Below are 26,566 nucleotides of genomic sequence, written 5' to 3'. Positions count from 1 at the left end.
GAGTTTTATGAGTTTGCGGTATATTATGGATCCTAGTCCTTTTCCCTATTGTCTTTTGCAAATACTTTCTCGCAGTCTGAGGCTTGCCGTCTTCTCTTGTTGTCTCTCACGGGCCAGAGCTTTTAAACTTAATGAGGTCCAGCTTATCACCCATTCCTTTCATGGCTTGTGCCTTTGTGCAGTCATCACCGTGCTTAGGATCATCTAGACTTTCTCCTGTGTTTTCTTCTAGGATTTTTATAATTTTGCATTTTGAGTCTGTGATCTATTTTGAGTTAAAATTTTGCAAAGGATTAAAGGGCTGTGTTGAGATTCTTTCTTTGGCATATAGATGTCCACTTGTTTGTTTCCATTTGTGGAAAGACCGCCTGGTCTCCGTGGTGTTGTCTTTGTTACTTTGTCAAAGGTCAGTTGAGTATGTGGGACTCTTGAGTCTGTGTCCTCTTCTCTTCTTTATTGATCTATTTGTCTGCTCTTTCACCCGGACCACACTGTCCTGTGTACTGTGACTGTAGTAAGACTTCAAGTCAGGTAGTGTCATTCCTCTGACATTTGTCTTCTCCTTCAACGTCATGTTGGCTGTTCTGGGTCCTCTGCCCCTCCGTGTAAACTTCAGAATCAGTTTGTTGATATCTAGAAAACAACTTGTTGGGATTTTGATTGAAATTTCATTGAATCTATAGATCAGCTTGGGAAGAACTGACATCCTGAGTCTTCTATTTATTTAGAAGAATAAACCCTCTCTGTCTATGCATAACTCTGTCTATTTAGTTCTCCTTTGATTTCTTTCTTGATTTCTTGGCTTCTTTGTTAATTTCTTCCTTCTTCCCTCCCTCCCTCCATCCCTCCCTCCTTCCTTCCCTCTTTTATGTACCACAAGTCAGGTGGGATCTTAGTTCCCTGACCAAGGACTAAATCTGTGCCCCTTGCAGTGGAAGCATGGAATCTTAACCACTGAACTGCCAGGGAAGTCCCTTCTTTGATTTCTTTTTTTAAAGAGTTTTGTAGTTTTCATCCTGTAGATCTTATAGGTATTGTGTTAGATTTATATCTAAGAATTTCTTTTTGGGGCTGATATAAATGATACTGTGTTTTCTATTTTTAAATTCCACTTAATTGCCAGTGTATGAAATATTAAAATTTAACAGAGCATGACTGCATTCATGTCAGGCTAGCTGCTTTCTCCTTTTCTTTATGCCTCCATTTTTTCTTTTATATTGTTACTAAACTTCTAATATTTTTCTTAAATTTTTTTCTGATTATCAAAATAATACAATTTATTACAAAGCATTTAGGAAATGCAAGCAAATATAAAAATGAAAACCCAACTTACCAAGAGTGCTGTCATACAGATTTTTACTACTATTAATAATTTTATTTGTTTTCTTGCAGTCCTTTTTGGTAGGTGGATATAAGCTGCATTATATTAACTGAACCATATATGTGTATTATATGTATGTATAATCTGTTCTTTCACTCAGTGTTATATGATGATACTTTCACCATGTCATTAAAATGTTTTTAATGACTTTTTTAAGTATCTTGAATGGACAACCTCAAACACTTTGGATGTGTCCTATAGTGGATATTAATATTTATTAGATTTTGACTGTTACAATGCAGAGAACAATCTATCTTTGTTCAAATTTCTGACAGTTTCCTTGTGAGAGAATTTTCCTTGGAGATGTTCCTTGTAGGAAATTTGGAGGAGACCCATTTTCCTTCCCCAACAGAATTTGAAAATTGAGAGATAGAAATTGGTTAGTAAGTGGGAAACAGTGTCGTGCGTGGCAACAGAGGCCGTGGACTGTTGACCTCAGAGCCCGAGCCTCCCGCCCACCTGGTCCCCCGTAACCTGGGACACCCCGGGCCTCGGCCCGCAGGACAGTCCCTGTATACCTGATGCCAGGAGCTGACGGCCACGTGCTCTGAGGAGGGTGGATGCCAAAGAGGGAAGGAAAATTGTCCATCAGAGCTGATTCCTCTCCCCTGAGAGGAGCAGTGGACAGACAAAGCAGCCAGAAGTGTCCTCTCGTCAGAATTGTCCTCTACTTGGAAACTTAAGGCAGAGATAAGGAGACCCCCAGTCCTAACATCTTGCATAGGTTAAATCGCTTCTTAGTGATATGAATAAGAGTTTTTTCCTTCACTTTTTTTGTTGTTGTTGCTGTTTTCACCATTCATTCCTTGCCTGTTTATTTAAACATTCGTTTATTTGGCTGCTCGGGTCCTAGGAGCGGCACATGTAATCTTCAGTTGTGGCCTACAAACTCTTAGTTGCGGTACTGGGATCTAGTTCTCTGACCAGGGCTTGAAGCCGGGCGCCCCTGCGTTAGGAGCACAGAGTCTTAGCCCACTGGACTGCCGGGGAAGTCCCTTCCTTAACTTTTTGAAAAGCATTTTATCCATGTATCTTCAGAGATTGTATATTCACTTGGTTCAAAAGAAAAATATCTATCTGAAACTTATTGCTCCCCATCTCTTTTTTTCTTTTCCATCTCATTCAAGTAATCAATGTTATTAGTTTTTTACAAATTCTTTTTTCATCATTAAAAAAACCCTTTTCCACTTTCATTTTGTTATGAAACATTTCAATCATACAGAAAGTACAGACTGTGCTGTATTAACCGTATGTGTAACCGTGGCCCAGTTTTCTTAAGTCTTAACATTTTGCCACTTTTGTTTCACATGTATAATTTTTTTTTTAAAGAACCAGACCATTAGGGCAGCAGGTGATGTTTCCTGTATCCTCCTTCCTGCGGCTCCGTCTCCCTCTCTTCCTTCCAGAGGTAACTGCCATCTGAACGTGATGGTTCTTATTCTTCTGCATATCTGTGGTTTACAGGCTATGGTGCTCAGTCGTTCAGTCATGTCCGACTCTGTGATCCCATGGACTGTAGCCCGCCAGACTCCTTTGTCCATGGAATTTTCCAGGCAAGAATATGGGAGTGGGTTGCCATTTCCTCCTCCTGGGAATCTTCTCAACCAGGGGATCAAACCAGCGTCTCTTGTCTCCTGCATTGGCAGGCAGATTCTTTACCACTAGCGCCACTCATAAGCCTATTACTAGCTATGTGAAAGAAAGTGAAGTCACTCAGTCGTGTCCGACTCTTTGCTACCCTGTGGAGTATAGCCCACCAGGCTCCTCTGTCCATGGGATTTTCCAGGCAAGAATACTGGAGTGGGTTGCCATTTCCTTCATCCAGGGGATCTTCCCAACCCAGGGATCGAACCCAGCTCTCCTGCATTGCAGGCAGATGCTTTAACCTCTGAGCTACCAGGGAAGCCCATTACTGGCTATGATGTATCCATAAATAATACTGGGTTACATGTATTTAACATTATAAAATGGATATCATACTGTACATATTATTTCAGAGCTTATTTTTTTATACAACTGGATGTTTTTGAGATTCATTTGTATCAATCCATGTAGCTCTACTTTGTTAATTCTGAATTCAGTATAGCATTCCATTCTCTGAATAAGCTACAGTTTATGTATCTCTTAGCCTATTCATGAGCATTTCATTTTTTTTTTTTTACAAATTTTACTATTATAATCAATGCTGTAGTGAATGTGTCACCATGTCCCTGTCTGCACATCAGCATTAATTTCGTAGGGTGAGTGCCTACAGAAGAGTGGAGTTTAGGTTTTAGGACTTATGACTCTTGTTTTATTCAGTGTTCTCCAGAGCAGGTGTCCCGTCTCCTCTCTCACCAGCAGTGCATGGCATCCCACTGCCCCCCATTCTTGGAGGTGGGGAGGGGGAAACAGAATCTCATTTTCTTTTAATTCATTACTGACCAGGGGATTTTTGCAGAAACTAATACCTGTGGCCAAAGATTTTTATTTTGGACAGCCAAAAATTAATTCTGTTATTTCACTACCACTTGGCGAGTTATTAAATTCAGTAGTTACACACTGTAAAGTCTTTACTGACACACCTGTAAAGTCTTCTCTAGCATCATGAGCTTCATGTTCACCTTCAGTATCAGAATCAATCACTAAGGTTTGCTGTCATTTTGTTAGTCTAATATTCACATCATCTGAACCAAAACTATATTCTGAAGAGCTGTCATCTCCTGACACACTAGTTATATGTCACTCAGACAGTCAGAGAAAGTACCTGCATAAAATTCACTGAAAAATTCTTCTTCACTTAAAATTTTGTGATGTGTCATTTTTGAAAACTTTACACAATAAAGCTTGTGTGTACAGTATACACAAGGTTGGAACAAAAACCTAACAGAACAAAATACGAATAAGAGCAACAAACATTAGTTGCATTATGAACACTTGATCACTTTTAAGCTCTAACATCTTTCACACGGTGATTATAATTGTATCATTCTCTAAAAACATATTGATACGTCTCCAGTCAGTAATTTTCAGGAAAATAAAAAGACATATTAATATGTCTCCAGTCATATTATCGAGGTATAATTTATGTACCATACAACCCACCCATCTGAAGTCTTTCTGTACTTCATTGAATTTTGCTGTGTCCACAGAGTTGTAAAGGTCTCACCACATCAACTTCAGAACATTTTCATTAACCTTAAAAGAAACCACCCACCAAAGTTAGCTATCATCCTTTAGTCTTCCTACAAATGGTTCTAATCAGCGATGAATTTACTGTCTCTATAGATCTGCCTATTTCTGGACATTTCCTGTAAACGCATCATACAGCATATGATGCTTTGTGGTTTTCTTCTTTCATTTACCATCATATTTTCAAAATTCACCTGCATTCTGGCATGTAATGGCACTTCATCCCTTTTTAGTGCTGGATCATATTTTATTGATCATGGACTTCCCTGGTGACTCAGGCGGTCAAGAATCTGCCTGCAATGCAGGAGACCCTGATTTGATCCCTGAATCGAGAAGATCCCCTGGAGGAGGGCATGGCAACCCACTCCAGTATTTTTGTGTGGAGAGTTCCATGGACAGAGGAACCTAGCAGGCTACAGTCCATGGGGTCACACAGAGTTGAACACAGCTGAGCAACCAACACTTTCACTTTCAAGCTGGAGTTTGTTCAGTGATGGATTGGTTTTGGCTCTCATGACTAGAGCTGTTCTAAAGATTGCTGGACTAGTTTTTATATGGACTGTTTTTTAATGAAGAAAGGGTGGTTTAGATGCCAGGAGCAGTAGGCAAAGGGCCTGGGTGTCCACCTGGAGCAGGCAGGTGCGTGAGAAGTAGGAGGGGCCCTTTCTCCAGCCCCCTTGGCCATATGGCTCAGGATTCCCCATGCTGTCATGGGGTCACAGAGGACTCGTGGCAACAGGCATGAACCACGAGCCCTTCCTCACTCAGGGCCTTTCTGTGTCATTCTTGCATGTTCTGGCCTCGGGTACCAACTGCCAGTCTCTCTCTAGGACAGCACTCTGGTGCTATCTTTTGTAAGGCTTGTCTTCCCCACCCGGCCATTTCCAGGCCAGCTCATCAACTATCTTGGCCATATAATTAAAAACCAAGCTTAGGAAGTGTAGGGGCAGCTCCTGGTCTCAATTGTCTGCTTCATCCCACACCTGTCCACAGCCGGGAGTAGACCCTAAGGTCAGGAACTCCCTTTCAGAACCAATGGAGCAAAATCCCACTTCTGATGAGCCAACCTCGCTCCTTCCCTGGGAGAACTGAGTTTTGCCTTCAGAGCTCAGAACTATCCCTCCTCTTCCTCCATTTTAAAAATTCAATTTGCGTAAACTGTATCTTTTTACATTTCTTTTGTGTGGAAGTAAGCCAGTATGTATCCTTCCTTCCCCCGCAGAGGGTGGCCTGCCTGTCCCAGGATCCAGGCCTCACACCCACCGTCTGCAGCAGCTGCTGGTGTTCCGTGGGATGGACGGAGAGTGAGGGGTTTAATTTGCCCCATCCATGTCCTGTCCACTTGTTTCCAGTCTTCTGCTTTTATCAAACACACTGCAATCACACGTTTGTGTCTGTTTAGTTCTAGAAGTGGGGTCGGGCGTCCAAGGTTATAAACACTGGGGACCCTAAGAGCTGTGATTAGTTACCCTCCATCTGTGGTCGCACCAATTTGCACCTCTGCCTGCATTTCTCTTGTGTGGGGTATCTTACCTTTGGATTTGCTTTTTTCTTTCCAAGAGTGAGAATTAGCATCTTTTCCTATGTTTAAAGACCATATTAGTTTTGTTTTTCTATAAACTATCTGCATTTGTTGCCCACCTTTCCATTGGTTTGCAAATCTTCATTGATCTCTGACTAGTCTTTATATGTTAGGGAGATGAATCCTTTGTGATATGAGCTGCTGATATGAGCTGGATTTTGTGAACCTTTTAAAAAATGCTTGATCACATTTTTCTACATAATCAAGGTCACACTGTATACATAACCCTGTGTTGTTTTTCAGCCCTAAGACTGTGTCATCAGCATTTTTTATTTTTCAAACGTAGTGCATTTTTACCCTCAGATGGAAATACAGAGGGAGGTTTTAGGGTGCAGAGCACATGACCCCAAGTCGTTTGCTCGTGATGTGGAGCTGATGACCCAGCATTGTTGGAGGAGCACAATTTGGGGTCAGGAGACACTGGTTTGGGTTCCATCCTTATTCAAGTCTCCTAACTTCTATGTACGGAGAAGGCAGTGGCACCCCACTCCAGTACTCTTGCCTGGCAAATCCCATGGGCGGAGGAGCCTGGTGGGCTGCAGTCCATGGGGTTGCTAGGAGTCAGACACGACTGAGGGACTTCACTTTCACTTTTCACTTTCATGCATTGGAGAAGGAAATGGCAACCCACTCCAGTACTCTTGCATGGAAAATCCCATGGGTGGAGGAGCCTGGTAGGCTGTAGTCCATGGAGTCGCTAAGAGTCGGACATGACTGAGGGACTTCACTTTCACTTTTCACTTTCATGCATTGGAGAAGAAAATGGCAACCCACTCCAGTGTTCTTGCCTGGAGAATCCTGGGGATGCGGGTGCCTGGTGGGCTGCCGTCTCTGGGGTCGCACAGAGTCGGATACGACTGAAGCGACTTAGCAGCAGCAGCACCAGCAACTTCTATGTTAAACAGAACACAAGACACCTGTGAAGGACACCTGTGAAGGCCAGCTCAGGTACCTTCTGGAAGGAGGTTAGGCAGGTATTTCTCATGTGCTGTGCAACCCTCATCACCAGCCTCCCTGTCTGTACCCAGGCCTCAGGCCTTCTGGAACCAGCATCTCTAGGCTCTGAGATTATGCAGTAAAAAAGGACAGTTTGTAATACGGTGGAAATCAATTGGACACAGTCCAAACAGTAATCGAAAACTGAAACCTGTAAATGGGTTTAATAAATGAGAGGGGGCGTTGCTTTCTTGGAAACTTTGTCCTGTCCTCAGGGGAGGCAGGGGTGAAAAGGGGCAGGAAAGTGTGGTCTGTGGATGCTGAGAAGGGAGCTCAGTAAATGCCGTTGTCTAAGGCCAGACTATGAGCTTCCCTAGTGGCTCAGCGGTAAAGAATCTGCCTGCAATGCAGGAGACACAGATTTGATCCCTGGGTCTGGAGGATCCCTTGGAGGAGGGCATGGCTACCCACTCCAGTATTCCTGGCTGGAAAATTCCAAGGACAGAGGTGCCTGGTGGGCTTCAGTCCATGGGGTCACAAAAGAGAGAATGACTGAGCAACTGAACACACACGAGGCCGGACTACATATTTGAAACCGAATCGGACTGCTTATAATTCAGTAAGATGGTTTCCCTTGGAAGTCCACCCACTGCCTCGGGCTTCAGCTACCAGAAGTTTTATAGAGCAAGCTGTCATTAAGGTTATTTGTCTTAAGGCAATACTAGACTCTTTGATGGGTTTTAAAAGAAACAGTGTTCCTGTTGTATTCCTGTTTCATTATTTTTTCAAGAAAGAGTGCAGTCGTGGTGAAATATTGAAAAAGTATGAAGTCTTAGCACCTACCTGCACACACTCATAGCCTGCCTGGCTCTGTGATAAGCAGAGATAATCCTCAAAACAGCGCTCATGAGGTGGGGACCACTGCCACCCCCATTCTGCAGGTGGGGATGCTGAGAGCGCAGAGGGAGGTGGGCCGCATGGGCAGGAGGCGGAGGGTGAGGGCGAGCGCCAGGCTGCCGGCCCAGGGTCTGCAGACCCCTTGCTCTGTGGCCCTGACACTGGTGCACGGGTGGTGTTCGCACAGGGGACTCTGACTCTGTTCTGTGGGGAGGGACCCGCTTGCTCCTCTCTTTCAACCACCAGCGTCCTACTCCAGATACCACCAGTCTCACAGTTACAGATCTTGTAGACAGACTCTATGGGAATACAGTGAAATTCAGAGTTTTGTCCCTTTTATATACACAGTACTCTATACTTCTTTTTTCCAGTTAAAGGGACGTCCTAATGCATACCGTGTCACTGCCTGAGGAGCATCCCCGTTCGGGGTCGTGTCCGTGTAGCCCCCATTGTAGGGACGTGCCATCCCACGCGGACGCTTTGTTCTGGTCCTTTGCTGCTCTGAATGGTGTTGCTGTGCATCGCTTTTTGTACATAACCATTTTGGACCAATGCGAGTTGATCTGTAGGATTAATTCCTACAAGTGGAATATCTAGGTCAAAGAGTATGTGAGTCTGTGTGTTAGCACCCCTCCCGCCATGTCTCTCGCTCTCTTTCCCACTCCCTCTTTTCCCTTATTTTGGCCTCTGCCCCACAGCCCAGTCCTCAGCACTACTCTGTTGACTGCTCCCCCACCTACTCACCTATACCCATCTCTTAATAGGTATAATATTTTATACCCCAAAGGAGGGACAGTTTCTGTTTATTTTGACTTTCCCATTTTGTAAACAAAAGATCTTATGGAGAGTTATACTTTCAACCTCTGAAAATCTAGGAAAATTGACCTTGAGAAGCCTCTAGGGAAAAAGAATTATTTCCTTATCTGTGTGCAAGTTAAATGGATGTAGAATACCTCATACATGAGGCTGTGTCTTGACTGTTTGAAATTCATTCACCTATCTGTTATGAGTAGAGAGTTTCCCTGGGTGGAGGGGAGGATGGGAAACCTTACGTTCAGAAAAAGATATGCAATCATATTGATGCAAGGTAGCTCTGAGCAGAGCTGAAAGTTACATCTCAGCCCTCCTGGAACACAGAGATGAGTGTTGATGATTTGGGTTATGCTGTCAAGAGCGTGAAAGAATTAGCTCAGGAAATACTGAATTAATGCATGCTTGGGGATGGATCGCAAAGCTTCTTTTCAAAAAAAAAAAATACAGATAATTTGTAGCTTCTAGATACAAAAAAAGAATTAGTTCTCTTTTAAGAATTAAAAGAACCCTTTTGGAAAATATGAGTCATGGTTAGAGATTCTGTGAGTTTTTAAAGAGGAGGAAAAGAAGACCCTGTTAATAATAACAGAATTTGGGAAGCCAGCCGGGCGGCATGCTGGCTGGAGCAGGGCCCCTCGGTGACTCCTGCCCGCTTGGTGTCTCTGTAGCCTTGAGAGAACTTGCACTTTTCACCTTCATATTTGGCCAACATTTTTGGACCATTCTGTCAGTTAGAGATGTGTTTGTGCTGAGAAGCCTGCTTCTGCATCACAGTGCAGAGCCCATCCAGGAAAGCCAGGGTCATGCAGTCATGAAGGTCAGTCCACGAAGGTGGCTTTTGTTTTCTCTTGTCCTCTCTGGCTGAGGACACCTGTTATACTTTGTACACCACACACCTGGTAGACGGTTTGTGTCAGAGTCGGAGGGCCTGGAGGTCATTCTGGCTGCAGCTCATCACTTATGAAGACGGGGTGCCAGGCTGGAGCTGAGGAGGTTGCCGGGGGTCAGATGCTCCATCCTGCCCGGGGGCCATGCAGGGTGGCCCAGGCTGGGGGCTGTGGGTGGCGGCACCACGGGCACCACACAGACTCCACCTGCTTCAGAGTTCTATCTGACATGACCCTGAGCTCAGGAAGGAGGGACAGGGTTCTCTTTCCTCTTGTGTCTCATAGTTCCCTGTTTGTAGGTCCCAAATAGGCTGTATGATGACTCATGATGTTCCGTCATTGCTGTGGGAACCTAGTCGGTGAAGACTGTGGTTTGAGCTTGTGACCGGCGTAGTCATTCATAGTGCTGTCGTGGCGGGAACCATACTCCCAGCCACCAACAGCCTCCCCAGCTGCCAGCTTGCTGGAACCACTCATATCCAGGGTGTTGGGGGGGACTACTGACCTATCCTCAGGCATGGCAACATCACACTGGACAACAACCTTTTATCCTACAGTCCCTGAATCCTGAGATCTCTGAAGAAAACCTTTGGAACCCACCTGAACTATATATAAGACTATTGTTTCTCGATAATCCACTTGAATAGTCATCACTTGGACTGGTGAAATATTAATTTGTTTCGTGTTGGGGTTTGATTACAACTCAGACCCTGGAGAAGTTGTTATATAATCTGTGGTATAAATGTCTTTTGAAAATTAAAAAAAAAGTCTGAATTCTGAAACATCTGGCCCCAAGGATCTCAGCTAAAGGACTGGGTATCTGAACGCACTTTTGATTCTCGGTTACAGTTTTGCAAGTACTTTCGTTTTTATTCTCTGTCTTCCCAACAGCTTTGTGAGGCGGGTGAGGGTTGCATTTTGGAAGGGCTTAGCTCTGGAGTCAATGCTTTCCCAAAGTCACCTCCAGTGAAAGTGACCAAACTAGGTGGGAGCTCGGTCTTTCCGGAAGGGTAACCCATGTCCCAGGCATCATGTCATCTGTGACTTGGACCCACTTCTCACCCCTACTAGGCAAACTCAACCTCTCCTTCCTTCTAGGGATGTTTGTCTATATTCCTGTGAAAGCAGCATTTGCTGATTGGTTTGTACATTGACCTTCCCTCTTCAGATTGTGTTTTGAGGTGGGCACCGATCTTGTTGATTTCTCTTCCTGATGTCTCTCATAGCACCTGGTCAAGCCAGCACCCAGTGCTCAGAGCTCCTGGGTGGATGGACAGAGTTTGCCAGCCTTTGTTATCGTCATGGTGGGCTTTGTTGGTTTTGTGTAGTTTCTTTTTCCCTTTTTTTGAACCATTTAAAGTTCCCTATCATACCTGACTCTTTTTTTAAAAAATAATTTCACTTATTTATTTTTGGCTGTCCTGGGTCTTGTTGCTGTTTGAGCTTTCACTAGTTGCAACAAGGGGGTGCTACTCTTCATGGTGTTTCATGGGCTTCTCAATGGAGTCGCTTGTCTTGTAGCAGAGCACAGGCTCTAGGCACGCGTGTTCAGTAGTTGTGACTCCTGGGCTCTAGATCACAGGCTTAATAGTCATGGTACATGGGCTTGATTGCTCCAAGGCATGTGGGATCTTCCCAGACCATGGATCAAATCAGTGTCTCCTGCATTGGCAGGCAGATTCGTGCACCCCCAGGGAAGTCCCCATATACCTGAGTCTTAAAACATCCACATTCTGAGCTCACAAGACGGCTCTGTCAACTCTGCCTGTGAACTTTTCTTTGGTGATCTTTGTTTCTTCGTGTGAGAGTCAGAGGAAGAGCATTTCCGAAGTGTCCTTCTCTCATAGACTGAGGTTCCATTGGACATACTGAGCCCACCTCCAGCCTTGTCCCTGTAAACGTGCAAGGGAGGAATCAGGCATCCAAGCTGTGGATCCCAGGGGACAAATTGCTGCACCAAACCAGACACCTCCAACCCTGGTCCCTGCTGGCTTGACTCCTGGAAACACTGATGTGCCGGTTGGGGCCCCTCTCCAGTTCCTGAAAAGTGGTTTTCTCAGGTAGTTTTAGATCTTTCCTTTAACTTGTATGCAGAGTACATCATGAGAAACGCTGGACTGGAAGAAGCACAAGCTGGAATCAAGATTGCCGGGAGAAATATCAATAACCTCAGATATGCAGATGACACCACCCTTATGGCAGAAAGTGAAGAGGAACTCAAAAGCCTCTTGATGAAAGTGAAAGTGGAGAGTGAAAAAGTTGGCTTAAAGCTCAACATTCAGAAAACGAAGATCATGGCATCCGGTCCCACCACTTCATGGGAAATAGATGGGGAAACAGTGTAAACAGTGTCAGACTTTATTTTGGGGGGCTCCAAAATCACTGCAGATGGTGACTGCAGCCATGAAAATAAAAGACGCTTATTCCTTGGAAGGAAAATTATGACCAACCTAGATAGCATATTCAAAAGCAGAGACATTACTTTGCCAACAAAGGTCTGTCCAGTCAAGGCTCTGGTTTTTCCTGTGGTCGTGTATGGATGTGAGAGTTGGACTGTGAAGAAGGCTGAGCACCGAAGAATTGATGCTTTTGAACTGTGGTGTTGGAGAAGACTCTTGAGAGTCCCTTGGACTGCAAGGAGATCCAACCAGTCCATTCTAAAGGAGATCAGCCCTGGGTGTTCTTTGGAAGGACTGATGCTAAAGCTGAAACTCCAATACTTTGGCCACCTCATGGGAAGAGTTGACTCATTGGAAAAGACTCTGATGCTGGGAGGGATTGGGGGCAGGAGGAAAAGGGGACAACAGAGGATGAGATGGCTGGATGGCATCACCGACTCAATGGACGTTAGTCTCAGTGAACTCCAGGAGTTGGTGATGGACAGGGAGGCCTGGCATGCTGCGATTCATGGGGTCGCAAAGAGTCGGACACGACTGAGCGACTGATCTGATCTGATCTGATCTACTCCTTGGAAGAAAAGTTATGACCAACCTAGATAGCATATTCAAAAGCAGAGACATTGCTTAGTCAAAACCATAGTAAGGCTGTGGTTTTTCCAGTGGTCATGTATGGATGCGAGAGTTGGACTGTGAAGAAAGACGAGCGCCGAAGAATTGATGCTTTTGAACTGTGGTGTTGGAGAAGACTCTTGAGAGTCCCTTGGACTGCAAGGAGATCCAACCAGTCCATTCTAAAGGAGATCAGCCCTGGGTGTTCTTTGGAAGGAATGATGCTAAAGCTGAAACTCAGTACTTTGGCCACCTCATGCGAAGAGTTGACTCATTGGAAAAGACTCATGCTGGGAGGGATTGGGGGCAGGAGGAAAAGGGGACGACAGAGGATGAGATGGGTGGATGGCATCACCAACTCAATGGTCATGAGTTTGAGTGAACTCTGGGAGATGGTGATGGACAGGGAGGCCTGGCGTGCTGCGATTCATGGGGTCGCAAAGAGTCGGACACGACTGAGCAACTGAACTGAACTGATAGTGAAAGTGAAAGTTGCTCAGTCTTGTCCAACTCTTTATGACTATACAGTCCATGGAATTCTCCAGCCCAGAATACTGGAGTGGGTAGCCTTTGCCTTCTCCAGGGGATCTTCCCAACCCAAGGATCAAACCCTGGTCTCCTGCATTGCACGTGGATTCTTTACCAGCTGAGCCACAAGGGTCTTTATGAAATTTTAGTTCTTCCAGAGGGGCTGTCCTCAGTTTGATTGATATTTGAGTCAGTGTTACCTCTCAAAAATAAGGGCTGAACAAGTTGCTCTGTAATGATAATTTACAAGTTGCTCTGTAAATGATAATGCTGTCTTGGCAAAATATCGTTCTTGGGGCAAAATGGATCGAACAAGAAAATACAAGATAATTAGATCTTTGTCAGTTTTCACTTTTAATGACTTCAGCCTGTGTGCTGTATTTTTAGTAATTGCAGAGGATGTTTTTAACAATGATTTTGTGTAAAATGTTGTGGTTTGAGTTACAGGCATTGGGAGTTGTTGAGCTGGGGTGACAGAGAACTGGCTCCAGGAGCTGTGCTCCCCAGGAATGGCTGGCTGATGACTCCCCTCTTCTTCCTCCTGTGTCCCTGTCCTCAGGTCGGCTCTCAGCTCGTGATGGCAAAAAACAGGTCCCAGCTGCGCAGCCCAGGTGGGGGTCAGGGAATGTGTCTGACCAGCCAGGCCTGGATTGAAAGTGGGAGATAAAAGATCTCTGAAACAAACTCGCCATGTTGTATGAAAACTAGAAGGATCAATGCTGGGCCTGGCTGCATAGAGCTTGGGTTGTTGAGAAGGTGCAACCAGAACTTGATGCTTTGGGGGCTACAATTTATGACAACAAATCTGCTCCCTGAAAAGCACGTGTTCATTATTACCAGGGCCTGAAAAGAAAAGGACCAGTGATGTGCAGTTTGTGGTTGGGGACTAGACACTGTAGTGATGTCCTTAAAACGTTGTGACATCAACAGTTCTTCAGGAAATTACCGCTGTTCTGGAGCACTTAGCTGTGTCGGCCTCTGTGTGAAACACTTTCACGTAATCCCTGCTTCAACTTTGTGAGCTTGGTGTTAATACTCTCATGCTGATGGAGAAATGGGATCTCAGAGAGTTTGAATCTGAAACCATGTGTGTCTGACTTGGCTCTGCCATCCCATCTCTTAGTTTTACAGTGTACTCTGTCTGTCCATCAGTGCTCTAATTCTCCATCTGTGCCCCGCCCTCTTACGTCAGTGCTGTCAGCAGCTGGCACCCCGCTGGCCTCCGTCCACACGGAACCGTGTCGGTTCTGCCTCTGGATGTACCTCCCGCCAGCATCTGTCCCCCTTCCCCCTGCCTCAGTTGCCATCACACTAGCCTTCATTTGAAGGCCCTGAACTCTTAGAATAAATCCTACTTGGCCTTCCTTCCTCTAGTTTTACTCTGCCCTAGCCCGGCTTCCCCTCTAGCCGTGGACCAACCTCTCGAAAGTGTAGACTGAGTTTATGGACCTGTTGGCCTTGGCCACTCGCTGTCCTCAGAGATGAGCTGGCCTGCTGTCTCCCACCTGCCTCTCCAGCTCTGTCTTCCTTAAATCCTAGGGACTTCCCTGCCCTCCCCCACTGCTTAAACCTGAAAATATGAGTCTTATCACATCCTTTTCTTTCTTGCATTTGGACAATCTGTAGTTACACATTTATAGATGACAACTCGCCCAGTATTCCTCACTGAACCATATCCACCCTGAGGGCAGCGATCAAGCCTGCTTAGTTAACCAGATGCTCAACCTCTAGCTTGGAGCACAGTGACCACAGTTGCCCAGATCTGTGTTGAACAAATGGATTAACAGACTTGTAACTGAAGAGCCCAAAGCAGTGCAGCCCTTTCTTAGTCTTCGAGTTCTGATTTCACTTGTGGCTGAAGAATGAACCTGTGTTTGGAGCCGTTTTGTCTCGGTGGCTTTTGGTTTGCTTAGGAAAAAACACGCTCCCTTTATGGCTGATTGTCATTGTCAGCAATTCAGCTTCTGTGCAGCGATGCACTTGGTTTTCCAAACTTCCATGTTAGAACCAGCCATAGTAGAAGAAAAGAATAAGTTCCAGGCGATGTTTTTCCTCTCCGACTGGCCTGAGACTGGGTGGCTAGGAGAGGAGGAGCGAGGGCTCTCCTGACTGCTTCCAGATTCCCGTCCGATGGTGCAGAGGTGGGAACACTCCAGGCCCTCCAGCCTCGGCCGTGCTGCCCCCCGGAACCCAGGCATCCGGGTCAGCTGTCTCCACACACCTGTGCCACTCCTGCCTGCCGTCTTTGAGCAGAGTTTGCTTTTTAAAAATTTATTTATTTATTTATTTTTGATCGTGCTGGATCTGGTTGCGGTGCACAGGTCTCTTGTTGCAGTGGCTTCTTGTTCCAGTGCATGGACTCTAGGGCGTTCGGGCTTCAGGAGTTGCAGCACTGAGGCTCAGTAGGCTCAGTAGTTGTGGTGCACGGGCTTAGTTGCTCTTAAGGCATGTGGAATCTCCCCGGACTAGAGACTGAACCTGTGTCTCCTGCACTGGCAGGCAGATTCTTATCCACTGCACCACCAGGGCAGTTCCCAGAGTTGCTTTGGAAGGAGAATTTTTCTCTCCAATGATCTATTATCTCAGCAGCGCTCCCAGCCTTGATCACGGGCACTGGCTGTCAGAGTCTGCAGCCAGGGCTGTGTGCCCCCGTCTGCGCGATCTCACATGCTGGTGTCTTCCATATGCGCATGTGTGCCGGCTGGGAGACTCGTCTTTCTGTGACCAGCCTGAGTGTTGCTGCTAACATTACTCCTTTCTCTCTTGTTAATCCACAGTTGGTCATGTTCAGAGCTGGACCTGAATGAGATTCGCCTGATCGTTTACCAGGACTGTGAAAGGAGAGGCAGACAAGTCTTGTTTGATTCTAAAGCTGTTCACAAAATGGAGGAGGTGGCGGCTCAGGTAGGAAATGTGGTTTTGCTTTCCTCTTTTGCATCTGTGCTTTAACCATCTCTCTGGTCAGTGCAGCATCTGCTGTCTGGGCTGTCATACAGCTTCATTGGTGATTCAGAGGAAACAGGGGCAGAGGTTCCTTGACCACCCCAGTTGAGTACTTATTCATACACACAGGTAAGACTGTTAGCCAGTCATCATGCAGATGCTCAGCAGCTACTATAGATGTTACCATAAGTGAATTTGCTAGTGAGTCACAATCCAATAGGTTTTTGATGCCAAATATGTGCTGTATAATGAGAAAACTAAGAACTCTAAAATTCATGAAGCATTTGCCTGAAGAGAAGGTCTGGTATTTACCATAGATAGTGAGAGGTGTTACATAGCACTGGGGTAAACAGAAGTGGAGAGCTTTCCTCACCACAGGGTTTCAGGGTACTAGCAAAAGGGCCTATGTCTCAAGCCTGCTTGACCCAGGAAGTTTACTTATTTTCTTTTTTTAGTGGAGGGCAGAGTGGTGATGGAGGTGATGATGGTGATGGTGGTGGTGATGGTGGAGATGGTAATGATGATAGAGATGATGATGGTGGAGATGGTGATGGTGGTGGTGATGGTGGAGGTGATGATGATAGTGATGATGATGGTGGTGGTGCTGGAGGTGATGATGGTGGTGGCGCTGAAGGTGATGGTGGTGGTAGTGGTGCTGGTGGTGGTGATCGTGATGGTGGTGGTGCTGGTGGAAATGGTGATGATGGTGGTGGTGGTGCTGGAGGTGATGGTCATTGTGCTGGTGGTGGTGATGGTGGAGATGGTGATGGTGGTGGTGCTGGTGCTGGAGGTGATGGTCATTGTGCTGGTGGTGGTGATGGTGGAGATGATGATAGTGATGGTGGTGGTGGTGGTGCTGGAGGTGATGGTGGTGGAGATGGTGATGGTGGTGGTGGTGGTGCTGAAGGTGATGGTGGTGGTAGTGGTGCTGGTGGTGGTGATCGTGATGGTGGTGGTGCTGGTGGAAATGGTGATGATGGTGGTGTTGGTGCTGGAGGTGATGGTCATTGTGCTGGTGGTGGTGATGGTGGAAATGGTGGTGGTGGTGGTGCTGGAGGTGATGGTCATTGTGCTGGTGGTGGTGATGGTGGAGATGATGATGATAGTGATGGTGGTGGTGGTGGTGCTGGAGGTGATAGTGGTGGAGATGGTGATGGTGGTGGTGATCATGATGGTGGTGGTGCTGGAGGTGATGGTGGTGGTAGTGGTGCTGGTGGTGGTGATGGTGAAGATGTGGTAATGATGGAGTGATGGTGGTGGAGATGGTGATCATGATGGTAGTGGTGGTGGTACTGGTGGAGATGGTGGAGATGGTGATGCTGGAGATGGTTGTCCTGGCGGGGATGGTGGTGGTAATATGATGGTGGGGTTGGTCGTGGAGATGGTGGTGGTAGTGGTGAGGGTGATGAGGATGTAGATGGTGGTCCTGGGGGAGATGGGGCTGGTAATGATGATGGTGAGGTTGGTGGTAATGGTGGAGGTGGTGCTGTGGGGGGATGAGGCGTGGGGCCTCTGGGGGTGGTAAAAATGAGGACAGAGTGGCCCTTGATCCCTTGGAACCAGAATGGGAAAGGTAGAGCAACGTGTCTGGTGGGAGCAGAGTCTGGTCCTCCCTGTGAGGCTTCAGGATGGCTGTCCGGTGTGCTTCTGACTGGTCGCCTTTCAGCAGTTACTCAGGTGTCTACAAACTAAACCCTTTTCTGTTCCTTCTGTTCATGTTCAGTAACCTGCCACCTGTCTTGACTGAATCCTGGCACTTTAGAGAATGTGCAGCTAAGTAACTGAATAGTTTATGTCACAGTCCACGTCTCTTCAGGGCTGAGATCTCTTCCTGCTTCTCATAAGGTCATTTCTACAGGAAGGAAGTGTTTAGTTAAAGGCAGTTTAGCTGGGCAGATCCCATGGTGCTCTCACGTGGAAGTCGGCCAGGTAGCTAATCATTACAGTAGTTGTCAGGCTTGTTAGGTAAGCGGGGGACTGGGGGATGAGAAGTCTCTCAGATATTCCCTGAGGCTTTCATGGTAGATTCGTACCTAAGTTCAGGTGAGCTGGTATTTGGCCCTTTGTTTGGTGAACAGCAGGCGGTTTCCCCCTGATTTCCCACATAATTTCCTATTTCCCTGAAGGTATTGCACAGATGGTATATTTGCACATCCACATTCTGTCACCTGGGCTCTTGATGGTGGTAACAGGTAGAGGGAAAAAATTCTCACTGGTTGGAAAAAGGAACCAGAATCATGTCTGTAGGGGCAGTGATGATCCTGGGGTATGCAATAGAAGTGTCCCGGAAAGTGCTCGTTTATTAATAATTACAGAGGAAGCTGGGCCCGGGTAGGCTTGGAAACTGTCTGAGCCTACCGAACAAGTGCAGTCTGGGCTCTGCTCACTGGACTGGGTGCTGTCACCACCCGCGGATGGCTTGGCCAGAGGGCCTGGTGGTGTGGGACAGGTGTGAGTCATGTTTCGCTGCAGGGCCATGTTCCTGGCTTCAGCAGCATGAAGCAGCGGGCAGACCTGAAGAGACCACTGAGGGTGTGCATTTGCTCAGGGATGACTCCACATCCTGGGCCTCCATCCCTGCCCGTGACCACTGGGGACACATGCTTCCTGTTCCCCTTCCGTCCCTCCCCATCTTCAGCCTCTCCCCCCCCTCCCCCTCCCCACCGACAGGCACCAAGCGTCAGCAGTTGGCAGCAGGCACATGACTGCAGGCATTTGCATTCGACCACCAGTGTGACTGTCACATTGCAGATTAGATAAGCTGCAGTTGCATTCATGGTTGTCCAAGCAAAGCTGCACACAAAAAGCAAATAAGACTGAGGATAGAAACCGCGCATCACAGAGGGGACAGGCTGCGTCTGCTGGCGGGGAGTGTGTCTTGGCACAGGAGGATGGGAAACATTAGGACAGGTGTATCTTTATTCCTCTGTGTCACTGTCACAGAAAGCAGCCCTGGACTCCATGTAGGAAATGTGTGTAGCTCATGCCCCGCGAGCCCTGACCTCTGGAGGCCATGTTGCGTCACATGTTGGGTGATCATAGGGGCCTCTGTTCAGTGCTCTGTCTTCATCTTTCACAAGCCCAACCGCGTGACTTTCTCTGAAGCAGTGCAGAAGGGTGTGTCATGAAAGCACATGCCTGGACTTTCCAAATGAATCCTTCTGCCTTCCTAATTCCTTTTGCCTGGTGAAAATTTAAATTTGAATCAAGGGCTGTATGCTCATCGGTATTCTAATCTATGACTCTACAAAGTACTCCAAAATCCTCTAATAATCAAAACAGAGGTCAGGTCTCATCGATGATTTTCAAGTATAAATTGAAACTTCAATAACAGCTGCGTTATTTAAAGAGAATATTCTTGGGAAACCCCCTGGTGGTCCAGTGGTTAAGACTCAGCACTTTCATGGCCAGGGCCCGGATTCAGTCTTTGGTTGGGGAACTCAGATCCCTGAAGCTGCACCATACCTCCAAAAAAAAAAAATGATAATAATAAAACAAAGAATGGATTTTTAAAAATAATTTTATTTATTATATTTTTGGCTGTGCTGGGTTTTCGATGCTATGCAGGCTTTTCTCTAGTTGCGACAAGTAGGGGCTACTCTTTGGTTGCAGAGTGGTTTAAGGAAGGGCTCCCCAGCGAGCGTGTGTGGGGAGCCTGGTACACTTGGTGCTGGTGTGTTCACCCTGCCTCTCCCTCTTCACTCAGAGAACGGAGGACCTCCCTGCGAAAGTGCCAGCCAAAAGCTGCTCAGGAGGCGGCCCTGCTGCTCATGGCCCTTCAGGGGGATCTTTGCCACATGCCAAGGAGCAGCTTCCCAAGTACCAGGTAAAGCCGCCCCTGTGAACGCAATAGCCCTAGGGCTGAAGTCACTTACTGTCATTTCCCCACGGGGATCATGGTGCTGGACGCGCCCGCTCCTGCAGTAGGAGACTGCAGATCCAAAAATGTGTCTCAGGTATTTTAGGTCAGTGCTTTGGCTTTTATCTCTCCATAAAAACTAGAGAAAAGTGGAGCAGTGGGGATCCAGTGTAACACAGACCAAATGAAGAAGAAATATTACAAAGGAGGCGATCCCTCCTGTTTTGCTTGTTCGGTTGTCAGAACTGGCTAATGCATGTATTTTCCAGTTTTGTCAAAAGAGTTCTGAGGAGTCTCAGGATGCGGGCAGACATCCTGAGAAAATAGCTCTTGCCAGTAGAAGGAAGAAAGCTTCTTATAGGAGCAGATGGAAAGGCAAGACCTAAGTTGAGTGTGAAGAATAGAGGACTGGTAGCATTTTTATGTTGTCTGTGTGTGTGTGTGTGAGCAGAGGATAAGGGTTATTGCAGAATATTGGCCAACCAGGCATAAGGGAAGTTGTTTCATAAATATGACTTGCAGAAGGGTACTACTTGTGGAGGATATATCAGTTTTTATTTTTATTTTTCTAGTCATGTGAGTTTTTCTACCATGTTGCTAGAACAGCAAACCCAGGGAAGGTACCAGCAACCACAGGCGTATAGAACGTTGTTCTCTTCACGGCCAGGATGGTTGCACGTGTCCACCCATATTTGACAGAATCCCAGGTCTCAGAGCAGTGTGGTTACAATGGCGCAGAGTGAATTAGCAGTGAGTTGAGAATCACAATTCGCACGTGGACCTTGAGCTTCAAGAGAAAGCAGATTAAGAAATGGTGGTGGGTCGAAGTTATTAATGAAGAGCGTGAAAGCCTGTCAGTTCTGTCTGCATGTATTAAGAAGGGAGCCTATTAAATTAGATGGATTGATTGCTGTTTCTCTTTCCTTCTCCGCAAATACGTGTAAGTAGGTGTATGTATGTGCCTTTCTGTGTGTGAATATATATGTGTATGTGTGTGGATTTTGAGTTAAAAGAAGGGAGCGTTAAGGGTGATGCCACGTTTTTGCTTGAGTAGAAAGCAAAGCAGCCAAGATCTGGCTGGTGGCCTGAGTCACGGGAGGTGGTGGTTTGGTTTTGGTCAGGCCACGTGGGTGCTTCTGGTTTGGTTGACACTCATCCATCTTCCTTATCGTGTGTCACCAGCATTTACAGTCGGAGCTAAGCATCCTCTATTCAAATGCACCCACTCACATACCATCATATTTCACAATATACAGATTTTGTGCCATGTGAGTGAAGGCATTTGGCTGCTGGCTTCCAGAGCCCCAGGCAAGTCAGGGTCCAGAGATGAAGGTGTGGGGGTTCCCACATGTCGGGAAGAACCAGAATCACAGCAGTGGTTGTGGACGTGGGCGTGATAGGAGGGCCCTCTAAGCAACAGTTTTGTCCAGGGGATGAGTCGGGAAAGCAGAGATTTAAGAAGAAGAGCAATTAGCACATCAGATACTGTGAGACATTTAATAAAGCAAACTGGGAAGTGGCCACTGGATTTCACAGAAGACGAGGCCATCATTAGAGCGGTGTGAATAGTTGTGGGGAGAGGCAGCCCTCTGTGCTGGCAAAAGGGATGCGAAAGACTGGTCAGAGGTAAGGGTTCAGATATTTTAAAAATATTTTTGTAAAACTTTAGGGGGATCAGACTGTCTTATCATCTTTTGGACCTCACCTGCCCCAAGGGGCGTTTTGTTCAGCAGTGTTAATTTTGGTTGGATAATCCTGGACTGTTTCTTCCCAGAATATATTCTTAGTACCAAGAGAGCAGTCACCCTGTCTCTTCCATCACCTAGTCTTTCTTCTTAGCCTTTGTAAATGGAGATGAGGAAAACCTTTGCTTCTCATAAAAAAGATTAAAAATGAGCTTCAGTAAAATGCTTGGGTCCTGTGTGAGGATATCATGTGTAAAGAAGAAATCATGAACATTAGTGATTATTTGGGGGGAAAAAAGTAGGCAGTCACCATTTTTACAGTCACTAAGGTTGTAAAGCTATCAGATGCTGCTTTGAGAAACAGGTCTAATTACCAACAAGCTGAGCGTTATTCTCGGTCACACTGTGCATGACACTGTGGTGGTTCCTTTCATGTCCGATAGTACACGCGGCCCGCCTCTGATGTCAACATGCTCGGGGAGATGATGTTCGGCTCGGTCGCCATGAGCTACCAAGGCTCTACCCTGAAGATTCACTACATACGGTGAGTTCTGGCACCGCCACCACGTGTGAAACATAGCATGGGGATGCTGACTCCTAATTCAAACGTGCTTAAAAAAAACTTACATAGTTAAACAATAGACTGTCATCTGATGTTGTTAGCACTTGATATTTTTTATGCATCTTTAACAGTTAAAATAGACTTTTCCTACATAACTCTTACCTTGAATCAGCTTAGCAGAACAAAATCCTAAGCTTTAACTAAGTACTGTAAGTGAAAAATGCATACCAAAGTCTTCTATCTGCTAGGTTAGTAGCAGCAACACTTTCTATCAGAATTATTCAAATATTTTAAGTTTTTCAAAATCTCATAAATTTTCCATTTTCAGATTAAAATTTTAGTCATGACTTTTTTCCTTTTACTGAGGTACATATTTTTTTCTTATTTTTTAAAAAATCATTGAATGAATGGCAAGTTTATTTCTGTTTCCAGGGAATGGTGTCTAGAATAAAAACTTCTGCAAAAAACAAAATGCGACTCCATTAAAGAATATGTCCATTGTCTGCATGTCAGAACAGAATTTAGCTTGCTTGAGGCACAAGCTATATGATTTATGAAAGAAAGCCTTTCCCTATTCTGCATGTCTAACCTTCTGTCTGTTCATCCTGTGCCATGTGACAGATGAAAAATGTAACCTGAGAGAAAACAAACTTCTACTTTGAAAGATTCCTGCTAAGCGAAGTTTGTTCATCTGAAATACTTGCTCCCAAGGAAAGTGGCCCCCAGAAATGTCTCCATGTCTCTCTTCTAGGGTTTTAACATCCTTGGGATTTTAAAATGATAAAATTAGAAAAAAAAAATCTAGGCACCCCACTGATACAGTGATTTGAAAAATACATGTCTCATTCTTTGTCAAATAAAATATAGAAATGAATAAGAGCTTCAGAAAAAGTAGAAATAAAAGCAAGCAAACAAAAAAGCATCTCTTCCTGCTCTGTTCTTTTGTCTTTTCCTCCAGTTCTCCTCCACAGCTGATGGTTAGTAAAGTCTTCTCTGCCAGGATGGGCAGTTTCTGTGGGAGTACAAACAAGTAAGTGTGGGGTGTCCCCCCACCCCAGTGTTCCAAGTGGCTGTTTTGGGGTGTGCCCCCACCCTCCACTGTTCTAAGTGGCTGTTTCTGCGGTATGCCCCCACCCCTGCTGTTGCAAGTCGCTGTTTCTGGGGTGTGCCCCCCACCCCCCATTGTTCCAAATGGCTGTTTCTGGGGTGTCCCCCACCCCCCACTGTTCCAAGTGGCTGTTTCTGGGTTGTCCCCCCCTCCACCCCCCATTGTTCCAAGTGGCTGTTTCTGGATCAAGTCACTCCTTGTGACTCTTTTTGAGATGTGAAGCAGGACGAGTCCCCATTAACACAGGGTTTTCAAGGTGGCCGTTGTCCAGTACACAGTGAGTGTGAAAAGGCCCTGGACCTTAACAGTTGGCCATGAAGACAGATCTGTCTGTACATATATTTGGGGTCTCTACCTGTTACGCTCTGTTCCTACTGCCAGACACCAAGTTTTCATTTCCTGTAAAATGAAATGTGAAGGGGAAAAAAGGAGGGACTGCAGTAATGAGTGGCCAATGTTATTTTATCCCCAGTATTATTTTATCTTAAAGTCTTATCAGGACTTTTCCCTGGTGGTCCAGTAGTTAAGATTTTGCCTTCCAATGCAGGGCGTGCAGGTTCAATCCCTGGTCAGCAGCGAGCTGGGACCCCGCATGCCTCATAGCCAAAAAACCAAAAACGTTGTACAAAAGCAGTGTTGTAACAAATTCAATAAAGACTTTAAAAATGGCCCACATTAAAAAAAATCTGAAAGCCTTGTCTGTTAAAGAAATGAGGCACAGGGTGAGTTTGCCAGGCTGAGAGGCCCCTGAACGGCAGGAGAGGTTGTCTGTGCTCACTGTCTCAGCCATCTGTGCCACCTCTGCAGTTGGTGGGGGCTCAGGTCAGGCAGTGTTTTGATTTTTGCTCCTGAGTTCCTCCGCCAACTCTTAATTTTGCTCTTCTATGTAGACTAAGAATATTTCAGTGTCTAACTTAACTCTTACCTTGGCACATTTGTTCATGTATTTTGAATTTTCCAAGCAGAAATATCTTATATAATTCTATTTTTGAATGAAATAACAAAACATTTGTTATACTTGGGTAAGTTTGAAAGAAATGTTTGTTATAAATTAAAGGGGTATTCTTCAGGGTCAGATAAAGGCTGTATTTTTTTTACGGTCTTTGGAAATTAAAAGTATGTTTCTCTGCAAATTTGGGTGCCTTTGAGTAAGTCTACTTACTTTTCAGCCCAGTAAAGAATTTATATTTTTGAGCATTTTAAGACTGGATTGTCAGGACTTAAGCGTAGGAATCAGAGAAGGCAATGGCACCTCACTCCAGTACTCTTGCCCGGAAAATCCCATGGACAGAGGAGCCTGGTAGGCTGCAGTCCATGAGGTCACTAAGAGTCGGACATGACTGAGCGACTTCACTTTCACTTTTCACTTTCATGCATTGGAGAAGGAAATGGCAATCCAGTCCAGTGTTCTTGCCTGGAGAATCCCAGGGACAGGGGAACCTGGTGGGCTGCCATCTGTGGGGTCGCACAGAGTCGCACTTCAGTCGCACGACTGAAGTGACTTAGCAGCAGTAGGAGCAAGCATAGGAATTAATGTTTCTTTTTTGGTGAGATATTCTTTTTCAGATCTTTGCTACTACCTGAGCATTTATTATACTAACTCCCTCAATAAAATATTGAGCTTAGATTTAAGTAAAAATGATTTTTGCCTCATTATGCTATATTATCCTCAAAATCTTTTTTATTTCACTTCTTAGTAAATACAATAAATTATTAAAATCTGCTTCTCTCACAAGTATGTTGTTGTGTTAGTCACTCAGTCATATCTGAGTCTTTGTGATCCCAAAGACTGTAGCCCATTAGGCTCATCTGTCCATAGAATTCTCCAGGCAGGACTACTGGAGTGGGTTGCCATTCCCTTCTCCAGGGTATCTTCCCAACCCAGGGATAGAACCTGGGTTTTCTTCATTGCAGACAGATTCTTTACCATCTGAGCCACCAGGGAAGCCCTCTCACATGTTTATTTATGAGTAATTCTAACTTTTTAGAAGTTGTGGAATCAGACTCCTATAAAAATCATAATTTCCGTTATATGGTCCTCCTGAAAAAGGTTGCCAAATTTCTCATGGATGTTAACTAAGAGTTAAAATGAATTTCATTTTGAAGGTTTATGTAAAATTACCCTTGAAATAAGTAGCATTAGCCTTGGTCTTAGTCACCAAAACAAGATTTTAGAGTTTCTTATTCCCCCTTATATAATGTGAAATTGTATATTTGGATTGTAAATGTTTGGAATGTGTCATTTAGTTTTAAAGGTTTAACTACCTCCCAGAACCTTTCTTGTCTTCCAACAAATTCCCCTGAAGATTAATTCCCTCCAGTAGATGCGAGACTTTATTAATTTATAAAGAAAAATCTGACCAACTGGTGGATTGTCTTGTACCTGAGAGTCTGTTAGCAAACAGCTGTATTCATCTCTTGATGTTTCTCTCCCTTCCATCCCCTTCTGGACTTAGCTTGCAAGACAGCTTCGAATACATCAACCAAGATCCTAACCTGGGGAAACTGAACACAAATCAGAATAACCTGGGTCCCTGTCGGACCGGAAGTAACCTAGGTAAACTCCGCCGCGTAGTTGGGTCTTGCTTTCTGGGCGCCCCCCCGCTGCGGGTGTGCGTTTTGCTTTCTTTGAGTTTGCGGTGTTGTTTTGTTCTGGCAGTATCTTTAATCTGTGTTTATTCTGTGTGTGCCTTGTCCGCCCCCGTGTCGTCTCCGCCGCAGGTGCGCTGCAGGGATGCGGCGGCAAGCTGCCCCCAGGGGCGGCCGAGGGAGGACCTCTCCGGCTCAGCCGCAGCGCCTCTTTCTTTGCAGGTTTGTGTGGAATGCTGCGCACGGTGTGACCCGCACACACTAATAAATCCTGGGCAGGTTCTTGGAAACAAATCCTGTTTGGCACCTCTCTAGAAATCCAAGGGGCTCTTGAGATAATTAGTTCCAAATGCTGCCAAGTTCCCCATGTTCTGAAACTTCCACCCGTGAACCCCTATTGTAAAGTCTCTGTAATACCCCAGTGTAAGCTGATTTTGATCCAAAATGAGCCCTTCGTATTTCTAAGAGGATAATATCTTCTGATCTTCTTCAGCCTCTTCTGCTGCTGTGAACTGTCTCTCTTTACTGTGGCATCTTTAGTCCATTTTTCACCTGCATCCTTAGCTGCACAGTCTTTTCAAAAGTCACTCTAACAACAGCATGGAAGACCAACCTCA

General features: G+C 45.6%; 1 protein-coding gene across 5 annotated transcripts in view; it reads left to right on the top strand.

The window, feature by feature from the left end:
- FNIP2 (folliculin interacting protein 2) overlaps positions 1–26,566 on the top strand; it is a 126,394-nt gene that overhangs the window by 45,380 nt on the left and 54,448 nt on the right. For 3 of the 5 annotated variants that reach the window (XM_070769188.1, XM_070769190.1, XM_070769187.1), the window contains exons 2-7: positions 15,981–16,107; positions 19,853–19,972; positions 22,134–22,234; positions 23,211–23,282; positions 25,817–25,917; positions 26,082–26,171. In XM_070769188.1, coding sequence (XP_070625289.1) covers positions 15,981–16,107; positions 19,853–19,972; positions 22,134–22,234; positions 23,211–23,282; positions 25,817–25,917; positions 26,082–26,171 — 611 coding nt within the window. The remainder of the gene's footprint in view (positions 1–15,980; positions 16,108–19,852; positions 19,973–22,133; positions 22,235–23,210; positions 23,283–25,816; positions 25,918–26,081; positions 26,172–26,566) is intronic. The other 2 variants (XM_019977640.2, XM_070769189.1) reach the window with 1 other exon arrangement.

The sequence above is a fragment of the Bos indicus genome, chromosome 17 (assembly GCF_029378745.1).
Source record: "Bos indicus isolate NIAB-ARS_2022 breed Sahiwal x Tharparkar chromosome 17, NIAB-ARS_B.indTharparkar_mat_pri_1.0, whole genome shotgun sequence".
In the NCBI taxonomy this organism is placed as follows: domain Eukaryota; kingdom Metazoa; phylum Chordata; class Mammalia; order Artiodactyla; family Bovidae; genus Bos; species Bos indicus.
The sequence above is the reverse complement of the archived record's forward strand: the minus strand, read 5'-3'. Positions and strand labels throughout refer to the sequence as shown.